The sequence below is a fragment of the Symphodus melops genome (assembly GCF_947650265.1).
Source record: "Symphodus melops genome assembly, chromosome: 14".
NCBI lineage: Eukaryota > Metazoa > Chordata > Actinopteri > Labriformes > Labridae > Symphodus > Symphodus melops.
The window spans coordinates 12,539,515-12,552,244 of NC_136704.1; the positions used below are offsets into that span (position 1 = coordinate 12,539,515).

Here is a 12,730-nt window from a genome sequence, read left to right on the forward strand (position 1 = left end):
CATAGGAAATACAAAATAAAAACATAAACTGCTGTTTTACAAAAAGGGTCAAATCTACATATTTTGATAATGTAAGTTATGCTGGGTACAAGTGTGACAGGTCTATTTCCAAATGTGATCCTTCATAAAAAGTGCTCTATGAAGTGCTAATAATACTGCTCGATTATGCTAACTGTATGACTTTTATGAAGGACTGATTGAGGACCCCAGGAAGAATAGCTGTTGCAATGCTGCAGCGAATAGACCGCACAAAGCTGACGAACACCACTTCTGAAGCACAGACAAATGATATGAGCAACTCTTACTGGGAATGGCTTCTTTGGTTTAATGCTTGAACATTTCAACTCCAGACTGCATGGCAGGTGTTTGAAAGGAGCGAGAGGCTGGTGCACCTGCAGAGCGAGCTCTCGTGTCTGCAGCTGATCCACAAAGACAACACGAAGGAGATCGCCGAGAAAGACATCCGCATCTCTAAACTGCTAGCTAACATTGAGCTGCTGCAACAAGAGGGGTCCGACACACATGCTCAGGTAGGCAGTGCAGACATGACCACTCTCAGATCTTCCAACTCATGTAAGAGCAGTAATGTGTCATTGTTTAAAAAATACAAACGAAGTCCTGCTTTTACGCAATCATCAGGGAATTACCTTTAAAATGTTTGAAAACATTAAAACGACAGATTCTCAATGTATATCAAAAACATTCTTTATTTAGAATTATATCGCAGAAGATTCTTTAGATGGAGGTAGTTCAAACTCTACAGGTGAGAGCTGTTGAGTCACGTGGTTTCCAAGATTGAACTTTGTGATCCAAAATCCCCGTTCAGCTTTTGGCCCGTTCTCTTCTCAGATATTTGTCTGAAATGCAGCATCATGTTCAGACTCACTTGATGGAAACCATGCGAGGAGTTCAGAGGAGAAATGCTAAAAAAACTGTAAATGACTCATTGACCTCTCAAACATGACACGAGGCCCTCACTGTTCAAAAAGTTTTAAACATAAGTACATGACATAAATGAAAGTGGATGATGTCTATTTCCTATCATGTATCTCTACATTAGCTGTAAATATTGGACATGAAAGATAAACATATCAAGAACTTTTTTTCTTTTCTTCTTAAACTTCTCAACAGCTGACCTGGTCCTTTTTTTTTGTTTGTTTGTTTTTTTTCTGATGAGAGCGTGACTGATGAATCGCTTAGTCGAACATGTTCAGCGACGACTTGTATCGGCTCATGTTATCACAAATGTGCGCCGATATTCCTTGATTTATTCACCAGTCAAACAGCATTTCATTTGAGCATCATTGTATTTAACTATTGGCCCAAGAAGTCCCACATCGGTCAGGCCCCAGTTCAGTTTGTGTTACAGACTGCAGAGATACATCTGCCTGCGTATGTCAACCTTTTTTTTCCTGTCACACTTTAGCTTTCCAAACTGAGAGTGAAAGCGAGGGAGCTTCAGGAGGAATTAAAGAGAAAAGAGGAAGAATGGAGCCAAAAAGAAGACGAGCGCAGACGGCAATATGACAGGAAGCTTCTGAAATCAGAGGAGATGAGAAAGCAGGAGCTGCAAAAGGGAGAGGAGGAGTTCTGGAGGAGGGCTGAGGAGGAGAAAGAGAGGAAGGAGGAAGAATGGAAGATGGCAATTGAGGAGGAGAGAAAGGCCCATGCTCATGTTGTTCGAAAGTGGGCTGAGAAGACAGCTAGTTTGAATGCTGAGGTAAGCAAATTAATGTGTAGGCAGACATATTGTGTGTAACCAGAAACAATGGGTAAAACTAAGTGTGTAATCTTGGCAGCAAATTAGAAAAAAAAGTCCATTGTTTTCTGACATTTTTATTCTTGTGTATGAAGTAATGAGCTTTTGAAAATGTTAGAAGAGGAAGCTAAATAGAACCAAAAGAAGCTAAGCATACTCACCCTGAGCCAAAGTGAAAATCACAAATATTTCGAACCTTTACGTTTAAGAGGAGACTAAAATCAATATAGATATATGTTCTCCGCGTACCACCTTTTATCTTAGGCTTTAATTCAACATGTCATATCTTGCTGATAACTTTGATGATGGAGTATTCTTAATTGAGTGTTCTCTCTATGTGAAATGAAAACAGCAAATAAGACATCATAATTACCCGCGGTGTGCTCTCATATTCTTGTAAAAAAAAAAAACAACAACAGCAAAACACTTCACCTTAATTCAGACCTCAGACATTCTCTCCTCTCCTCCACCCCCACACCCGCTCCTTCCTTCCATCCTGCCATCTCGCCACAACCGCTCCAAATTAATCTGCAAAATATTGATTTGAGGAGCAAGGGGGTAGGGGGGTGGTAGGGGGGGTGGTGGGGGCGCACGATTGCGGCCGCATATTAATACGAACGGGCCGCTCTTCGTCTCTCCTCTATACTTTAAGATCCTCATATCTTCATAATTGATTAATGTTCCTTTGTGAAGTGGGGATGAATAATACATTAGTGGGCCTGCTGCACCCTCAGGCTGATGAGAAAATGTTTAATTTCAGTAAATGTAGCGCTGCCGCTCTCTTTCTCTCTCTTTCATTTTCCCTCTCTGGTTATTTGCGAGTGTTGGAGTGTTTGTGAGTTTTCACTTGTGAGCTGAAGACCAGAGTGTTGTTGATTTGCTTTTTTTTTTTTTTTTGTGTTTACTGTCGGCTTGAAGCGCATGTTAAGCATCACAAACAAAAGGCAGCATCTGCATTTGCAAACATGAATATCTAAATTGGAGGAATGAGAGTGGTATTGTTCTATTAACTGGTACAACTGCAGGAGCTGTGTCACTTTACAAGCTGTTTGCAAAAAAAATAAGAGAACTCAACCCTTTTTAGACTTTTATGCACACATCAGACTGCGGCTAACAGTAGCTGCTACATTATCTATCAGCAATCAGTGGAAACATGCAAATTTGCCATAAAACCACCTGATGAGGACAAGTAGCCTCTTCAACAGCACGGAAAGGTGCCGGAAGGGTGACATATGTCAGTAGCTGTGACTGGAACAGCCTGACTCGGCTCTGCTCATCTGGTTAACAATGCTAATTATGCTAAACAGACGGCTAATGATGATGATTAGGGATTTAAGAGCTACAGCAAGGAAGCTTTGGTGTGTGTGTGTGTGTGTGTGTGTGTGTGTGTGTGTGTGTGTGTGTGTGTGTGTGTGTGTGTGTGTGTGTGTGTGTGTGTGTGTGTGTGTGTGTGTGTGTGTGTGTGTGTGTGTGTGTGTGAGAGCGCACTTTGTATGTGTAGGGAATAGAGGGTGGCAAGCGGGAGTCTGGCACCTGATGGTGAGCATCTGTGTGTGTGCAGGATAGACAAATGATGAAGTGAACACACACACACACACACACACACACACGTACACACAACCACAGGTCTCACTTCATGCCTACTAGCTGTGCTTCATTTTCATTTGAACTCGTGCCAATGATGAAGGGGATCTATACACATGCACAGCGTCTTACATACACACAGAGCGCTAATTGAATAAATAATACTTGTCTGTTAACAAGCATCCTAATTAGTTATGCTAATCAGCCTAGATAGCACAATTAACCTCATGGAGTGAGGCAGACAGGGCTCCTCTTGTGTTTATATGTGGGTGTGGATTTATATGCCTAAGAGCGTATCACAGACACTTAAGAAAAACACATTTGCCTAATTAGTTCTCAATGACACAGACAAGCATTTATGTTTTTTTCCTCTTGTCCTTGTTGTTCTGCTTCTGAATGTGAGGTAATAAGCTTTACACACCAAAGGAATAAGACGTATTGAATACCCCAAAAACTGTATTGAAAGCGTATGTCGGGATATGAGCATTTCTGTGTGCTTCTGTCCGCCTTCTGCCAGTCTGTCTCAGTTAGATCCACATGGACGTGTATATTTTTACAACTGTAATGGTTGTTTAAACAGAGTGTGTATTTGCTCAGTGAATGTCTGCCTGTTCCATTAGTTTATGTCCTTGGAAATACAATTTGGCCTCAAGTTCTCTACGTTTATTTAAAACCTTCAGTCAGCGTTCCCATCCTAATAGTGAGCCGTGTTTCCTCTCGTTTAGCTTCGCCACTCATTATCTGGGCCATGTGGAGGAGACAGTATTTAGAGAGGGAGAGAGGCACGGAGAGGCAGAGGGAGAGAAAATGAGTGAAAATGGGAGCGAACGCCAGAAAGAAAAAGACAGAAAGAATAAATGAGTGACTGAAAGAGAGAGAATGTAGATTTTCTTTGAACCTGACCACAGCTTCTTGTGCGTCTAATGAATGGTGAGGAGAGAGAAGGGAAGGAGACACCCAGACAAGACTTTCTTTGTTGTGCCTATGAGAGAGAGAGAGAGAGAGAGAGAGAGAGAGAGAGAGAGAGAGAGAGAGAGAGAGAGAGAGAGAGAGAGAGAGAGAGAGAGAGAGAGAGAGAGAGAGAGAGAGAGAGAGAGAGAGAGAGAGAGAGAGAGAGAGAGAGAGAGAGAGAGAGAGAGAGAGAGAGAGAGAGAGAGAGAGAGAGAGAGAGAGAGAGAGAGAGAGAGAGAGTGAGAGAGAGAGAGAGATCTCAACAGATTTATTTCTTACAGGAAGTCTCCCAGATTTGCGGTGTCGCAGACAGCCTTACACGAGTCAACTCCATGCTCTGGCATTTAATTAATAGGCCGTTAAAGTTTCTGTGTGGATGTATTAAGTACTCATGTATGTGTGTATCTGTTGTCCGTTGCCTCTGCATGTGCCTGACATGCTGTTTATAATGAGGAGTTTATAGTGGGGAATTAGTTTTGACAGAGTTCTATTATCTGCTGCTGTGGATTTGTCTTCACGGCTGACAGTGGCAGAGCTTCAATTAAAACTAAAAGTGTCAGTAATATTTGATATGTTTATGGTTACATTTTGTGTTGGAGCTCAGTCAAGACTAAAGTGTGGCACTTCTTTCTAATTTTACACATACCACCACTTGTCCGGCACATTCTATCCTTCTACCAATAAATCCGTCAACTTCAACAAATGTCGTTCATACAGCACCAGACTGAACATAGGTTGTTTTGTTGCACTATACATAATAGAGTACTCCAAACTATGTCATAGTATTTACATAAACTTGGTTGAATCTACCTATCAACAAACAGAACTTAATAGCAGGGAGGATTCATAACTTTCATCTTTGTAAGGTTTGTGTCTTTGTATCTTTGTACTGTACACTACCAGCGTAACTCACCATACCACCAATATGGTACAATACACTATCTGAAATCATATGATGTAATATGACACCACACAATACGGTATGATATCATATAATTCACGATACATGACCCACGATCACGATAATGTTAGGATACAGACATTATGAGTTGAACAGCATAATGATAAGTACCTGAAGGAATGTAATTGTAATGACGACAGTATATTGCCATATGAATATTCGAAACATGATTGGGTTGGTAGAGAAAGACATGGATCTATCTGCCAGCTGTTGGTCTCTTTATCTGGTAATCCCTGTTTTGGTAACCTTTAGTGTGTGTTTTTTTATCTTATAATTGAGTTACGGTGTTTTAAAAAAAACCCTAAAAGAATCAGTTATCAAAGCTTCTACCAACATTAGCATGGGGTCATGGCACCTTTGCTAATGTGCTAATGGAATTCGCTGTGGTGAGCTAAACTGCACATTAACATCCGAAGCCTGCACTTCTGCAAAGGGAAGACCAAAATGTGGATGCCACTCTGTGCAGCACAGGTCTTAAATAGGGGTGAGATGCTAATATTAGCTTATGCTCACATCAGCTGAGTCATCTCCTCTGTGTCCTTGGCTTATTAACTGATTTAAGACTGATTAGATCAGTCCTGCACGAACATGCGCTGGCACGCCTACGCACCGAATTTGAATATCAAAATGGAATTGCTTGACCAGTGAAAACTAGATTAATTCAACATTGTTGCTTCAAGGTGTAGCTAAAACGGATGACGGTGCACATTTTTAATGCACCTTGCAGCATTTAAAGCCATTTATGACATTATCCAGAGCTCATGTTATGCAAACACATTTCGCAAGTCAAAGCCACTTATGTTGAGAATAGTTGATGCTCCTTCCTTCTTTTCTCCATCGCCTTGATTTGACTTCATGAGATCATCAACGTATTGATTTTTCACTCCATTTGTTTCAGATTAGATTCTTCTTCCATAATAACATGCCACAGTCAGAAAATAATGATGTTGAGCTCTGTTACCTTACTACTGTAATGTTAATTTTATGCTGTTTGTTTTATCAAAAGTTACAGATTGACATACTCTGGCTATGCTGATAGGGGTGAGGTAAGAGATTAAAAGACTGAGCATTTTCTTAAACACACCGTGTTCACCTGTTTACAACAGCCCTGTTATTGCAGTGATTGTAAAAGTGTCTCTTCATGTAGCTTTCTCAAGGTTTTGTTAACAGATTGGCCATTGCTCTGCTCTCAACAAATGCCACAAATAGCTTTTCTTCTCTCTAGTCTCCAGGAACTGCCAAGAGATTGCACTGTAGCTACAAGGTCAAATCTCTTGACAGCATAGAACTGCATGGTGGGTGATGTAAGTTCGGCCCTAATAACCTCCCATATCCTTATTCTACCTTTGAAAAAAAACAAAACAACAATATTTCTTTTGTGTCACTGTTGAGGGAGATTTGAGAACCCATTGCACTCCTGTTTCTGTCTATTTGAATGTGTTGCTCAGTTGCACCGTGTGAGCTATTTGATCAGCTCAGAACACCATGTTACCAATTTCAGATTGTTTGTCTGGTAAACAAGAGAAAGTTGTTTTGCTGTCTGTTAGGGTTTGAAAGTACGGTGTCAATTTCACTTAGTACTTTGCATGTCAGATGTAAGACGGTGAAGAGCACTCAGACAATATGAAATGTGTACATCTGTGTGTACTCAAGCACAGTACTGAGTGTTTCTACCTCTTTTTAAGTGTGACTGTGACAGTTTCCTCTCAAGATGTTAATTCCTCCCCGCCCTGTTGTTGTCATGCTTATAGCAGCAGTGTCTGCACTGGGGCGACGAAGACATATTGGTGTTAATGAAAAGCCCCTCCTAAACTCTCCTCCCCGCATGAATGTTTAAACACGCTTGTCATAACATTCATTCGCTCACACATGACAGCGAGCATCTGCAGCTGCCTTGCTCGCCCTCAATATTTTATCATACCATCTCCCCTAACCCCACACTAGCACAATGGCTGTGTGTTAGCAAACTGAATTATAATGACTCAAAACAGGCTGTGTTCAGACGCTCTGCCAGCGCAGGCCATACATAATGGATTCAGCAACACCACAGGTCTCGTAATGGTACAATTAGTCAATCTAAAATATGAAAGTGAGAGAGAAGTGCCAAAGAAAGGAAATGCTGATGTACATGGAAACATCAAAAAGACAAAAAAAAAAAGGAGAAAGATGAACAAAGAACGCTAGATCTGAAAGTGTGAAAAAGAAAGACAGAAAAAACATGTGAGATGAAGTCGAGAAAAAGAACATCGAGGCAAAGAAAAAAAGGGAAAAATCCTCATGTCCATATACAGTATGCTATTCAGAAGTCCCATAACAGTGCAGGTCAGCAGTTGTGACCTTGGTGGTTTTGACAGAAGTGGTTCTCCATGGTAACGGTTGGTCTGCAACTCTCAGAACACCCCCACACCCCTCTTCACTCCCCAACCTTCCTTACCGCCTCTCTGCCAATTTGATTGGACGCACAATTGAAATGTCATGCCTCAGCAACACCCGTGCACACGCAGCGCACCAACCAACGTGAAACAGTCGAATGAAAGGACAGGGCGTGTTGTCCGAGTCAAAATGAGAGAAACCAGATGCAAAAGTACCGCACTAGAAAGGGTGATAAGGGTTTTTCAGTCGAGTTGCATCTTGCCGTAGTGTTTCGGATAGCGAGCAAAAAGCGAGGTTAACATCGTGTGTGGTGGGAGTGTAGACCCAGGCACAGAGCATCAAAGCAGAAAGCCTTGTCATAGCTGCTGAATACTGAATCAAATGAATATTAATGCGGAACCAATTACCTCAGGGAAATGTTGTCTGTAGGTTAGCTTTAGTAACGCATGTGTCTCACCTTTAGCAAAGTGGAAGCAGTGGGGGGGCGGGGTGGAGGGAGAAGCCTGGAGGGTGGACAGCACTGATGTATTCGTTTTCCTCCTAACAAGCTTGTCTACCCTTGCTAAAATAGAATTGTCCAGCGTACAGCTCCGCCCCTCCCCTCTCCTTATTTCACCTAGATGCAAACTGAATTTTTAATGAATGAAGGAGAGAATATATGATACAAATCCTCAGCAACGCCTTTGGCTAAAAGGGAGTTAATGCATTCCTGACAGTGTTTTGTTTGCAAAGATTTGATTGGCAGCAATCATATCAATATACTGTTATATTGCTACAACACTGGACGTTTTTTTTTTTTTTTTCTTCTGTTTTTGCCTCATGAAATAAAAGCATTATTCCAGTCCCTTAGAAGTCCCTTTTTATTTCACTCACATCACCAGCACCCAAAAACTACCAACATCCTTCAACCTGTGCAGCAGTTTAACACTCTGTAGTGCTGACATCTATACTATCTTGTTGTGCGAGCAGCTTACCAGCTTGCAGCACTGATCTGTGCTGATCTGCATAAGTGACTGTGCCACACTTAAAGCCACTGCCTCCTTAAAGCCCCATCTAAATCAGTGTTAAAGCCTTGATAATAGACCTCACTGACCGATTGATCGGCCTTCATATGTTTACAGCTCACTTTAATTGCCTCAAAAATACCATTTATCAGCCATGTGTGTCCACGTATGCATGCATGTGTGTGTGCAAGCCTGTCCATCGACAAAAAGGCCTATTGATTTATCAGCATCGGGATTTGTCCCGTTCGCCGTACATAAAACCCCTGCGTATGTGCTGTTCAAAATGGGAAATGGCCCCATCGATTCCCTTAAGTTGGAGCCCAAATGCTAAAGATTTTTGGATAAGCTTTCTCATTATTTAAGCTGAAATCAATAGGCGAGAGCATGGGTCTAATGAATGAACGGGCCACAGATCAGATGGGGTGTGCTCATCCCTGGCCTGTCCTGGTCGATCTGTGCGCGTGAATGTGTGTTTGTGCGTGAGTGAGTGAGAGAGAGAGAGAGAAAGAGAGAGAAAGGCAATAAGAAGAGAAGGGAGAAAAAACTGAGAGAGAAACTGATTTTTTTTTGCTGCCCCTCCCAACTGGAACCTGTTTCTTTAACACTCAAAAAACAAAACAAAAAATCAACACCATACACCTGTCTTTGGGTTATCTTCTGTTTTCTACTATTGACCCATTATTGTTGTTTTGACTTTAATTTGATCTTAATTACGACTCTCATGTGAATGAAAAGTGGCGAGACGGTTGGGAAATGTAATCACCATGCATCTAATTAAGCTTCAAAGTAGGCTGCAGCGGAATGATGGCATCATATTAGTATTATTGAGCCGTTTCCTGCCACCAACCCTCCATCTCTCTGTAGTTGAAGGTCAGCAGGAAGCAGGGGGAGCAGCAGCACAGGGAGCTGTCACAGCTTCACCAGAAGGAGGAGACGCTTCTCTCTGAGGTAAAGAAAACACAAACACTCACTGTATTCATGTGTCACTGTTGTCCTTGCATTCACTTAGCTGAGTTCCTCTCTCACCCTAAGTTTGAAAAATCATTTCTACTGCCCACAAAGTTAGACATGCAATGAAAATTAATCATCAGGACTCATAAGGCTTAGCTTCCCCCTGAGGGACAGAGTGGTTTGGTCTAATCTCTGTGCTCAGCCCACATCCGAGGGAAAATAAATGAAAAGATATAAACGTATACAGCAGCATCTATACCAAGGAATGACTATTTAACAAATGTACTCCAACTGGTGAACACCTACAAATCAAATCCAGATTAAACCACATTTAGCATGTGAATTTAATATGTGTCGCATGTGCCTCTGCCTCTTCGTGTCAGCCGGTAAAACTGCAAATTCTCCTGATAAATACACACACACACACACACACACACACACACACACACACACACACACACACACACACACACACACACACACACACACACACACACACACACACAGAATCAACTGCCCCTCCCAACTGGAAGCCCCCTTTGGCACACTTTTTTTTCCTTTTTTTTTTCTTTTGAATTTCAAATTCTTTCCATACTTTTAGAATATCAAAACAAAACAGAACGGCATTTCTATAGGACACTTAGTCTCTTCGACTAAAGCTCTTAAGACAACATTTACTAGACAACATCCGGAAACGTTTTGGCCGACGCATGAAAATAACATTAATTAACAACACCTGATATTGCACTCAGACGCGGTTGTCATTAAAGCTGCAGAAACTGACACTTGCCATGTAGGAGCCTGCAGCCTTTTAAAACTCATAATAAAAGGATAATTTGTTCTTAGCGCTGCAACTATTCTGTGGATTTTTTTTTTCTTGATTTGAAATAACAACAAAATTAGGTACTTTTTATATATCAACAAAGACGGGGACTCTGGAGTGAATTACACTAAGCAGCTTAATTTCCAAACGGTAAACTCCCCGTCTGTTCCCTGCTCTCCCCTCCAAGGTGTCCCGTCTTTTCAACTCATAAATATGGAAGGCAAAAGATGATGAGATTCACGGACAAGAAAGGAATCAAAATCTATTGTTGCGTGTCCTTTTCCCCGTGTAAAGTTTGGATTAAATGTCACACATTAGCATGTGAACTTTTAAATGAGCTTGTTTGCTCTCTGCGGTGTGGGGCATGTAAATACCCATCTTGAGTATGGAATGGGGATTGCTTAGCGCGAGGTTGGGGGCTCACAAGAATTGGGAAGTGTAGGACATATTTGAGTGTTGCACCGGCAATTAGGCCGCAGCGAGGGGACTGGAGTACCAAACAGCTCTATTGACTGGTTGCGTCTGGCTGGTGTTCCACACCTGAAGTGGCAGATAGTGGCAGATGGGAATGCTCCCTGATGGTTATGACTTGTGGTGATTTGAGGGGAGGAGATGATTGACACGCAGTGTCAAAATGAATCTACTCAGGAGCAGATTGAGGTGTGAGTGGGAGGAAATATATGTGTGCAAATGTGCATGAATGCAGGTAAATTGTAACCTTGGCAGAGTATTTTTCATTGACATTCAAGACTTTGACCCTCAATAATTTCACAAACATATTAAGATGCTGAAGCGGGATGTTTTTTAAGCTTTTGTTGAATCTTTCTGTTCTGTATTTCGTATTTAAGATTTGGACAATATCCTATAAAAGCATGCATATAACACCAATTATATATTATATTATGTTAACCAAGCTTGTGTTTCTTAGCTCACAGCGTGCCAGAATAGTGTGCATCGTGTGTGCATGCGTGGCTGTGCGAGATATCTGATAGTAACCAAACAACATTGCACGTTTTTTTTTTGTTTTCATTGACTATGATTCTCTTTGTTTTAAAATGCAAGGCTCCTTATTTATTGACATCATTTCCTCCCAGTGAAGGGCTTGTGTCTGTAAAACACATTAAAATCATAATGCAATCTTTGCTAACCCAGGAGCGACGTTATTGTTCTATTATACTCACCGAACAACAGCATCCCAGCCTGTTTATCAATCCAATATCTCATAATGTGCTCTCTGCCTGGTCATTTTGAATATAAAAAGATCTCATGCTGTTATTGTACCATATTTCCTATATTTAGTATTAATCTCTTGTTCTGACATGAATCTGGCACATCCAATATGATATTTGATTAGTTATTGTTTTTTTTGTTTTTTTTCATAGTCTCCAGGTGATATTGGATACATGTGCAGGGCTGGTATTATGTTGGCTGTTTCATCTGGGTATAAAAATGATTTAGTGTGTACTCAGCACGCGGTGTCATTGACTAGCTTTAATTTCACTGCAAGGGTGGGCTTTATTACTCTGCTACTCTCAAATGTGTGTCTGTGTGTGTGTGTGTGTGTGTGTGTGTGAGAGAGAGAGAGAGGGAGAGAATGAATGTTTCCATGTATATATATATTGCTGTGTTTTCTTACTTGCTGTTGGAGCAGCTTTTCTCACCTGTGAACACGCGCATGCTTGTGTGCATATCTCTGTATATTTCTCTCATGCCTGCATCAAAGCCACCGTCTTCGGAATGTAATTACCATTGATGGTATAAAATCAACTAAACCAACATGCAATACAGCTCCAACATCACACTCGGGCCAAACTGGTGGTCCCGGTCCAAGAAACAGAGAGGGGCTTCACTTTGCCGTGACAAACCTTACTTCTGATCAAATGCTACAGAGCCATAATCATGTTTGTGCCACTGAATTCTTTAACCTTTCCATGACCCTGCTGAATGCCAGCGGCCCAATCATAGAACCTAATTGAATCTGCTCGGCGGGTCCCCCCCCCCGACTGATGAAAAAATAAAATTGGAGGTGAAAAATGAATACAGCAGCAGGGAGAGGGGGAGAAGGCGGGAGGTGATGGTTGTGGTGGAGGGGAGGGGAGGGGAGGGGGGCTTGTACTGCAGTTTTATAAATACACAGATGTGCTCGCAAACACACAGCCAGACACGTACTCACAGGCACACCTTTTCCAATCCCGCAGGAAAATGGGGAGAGGAAACTGACAGAGAGAGAAGGAAAAGTCAGAAAAGAGACAGAGGAGGGAGAGAGAGAGAGAGAGAGAGAGAGAGGGAGAGAGAGAGAGAGAGAGAGAGAGAGAGAGAGGGAG

General features: G+C 41.7%; 1 protein-coding gene across 2 annotated transcripts in view; it reads left to right on the plus strand.

The window, feature by feature from the left end:
- The window catches only part of LOC306835009 (uncharacterized protein), a 93,888-nt gene that overhangs the window by 22,779 nt on the left and 58,379 nt on the right, over window positions 1-12,730 (plus strand). Inside the window, exons 5-7 of one of the 2 annotated variants that reach the window (XM_079361377.1) lie at window positions 351-530; window positions 1,427-1,720; window positions 9,497-9,580. In XM_079361377.1, coding sequence (XP_079217503.1) covers window positions 351-530; window positions 1,427-1,720; window positions 9,497-9,580 — 558 coding nt within the window. The remainder of the gene's footprint in view (window positions 1-350; window positions 531-1,426; window positions 1,721-9,496; window positions 9,581-12,730) is intronic. The other variant, XM_079361378.1, reaches the window with a different exon arrangement.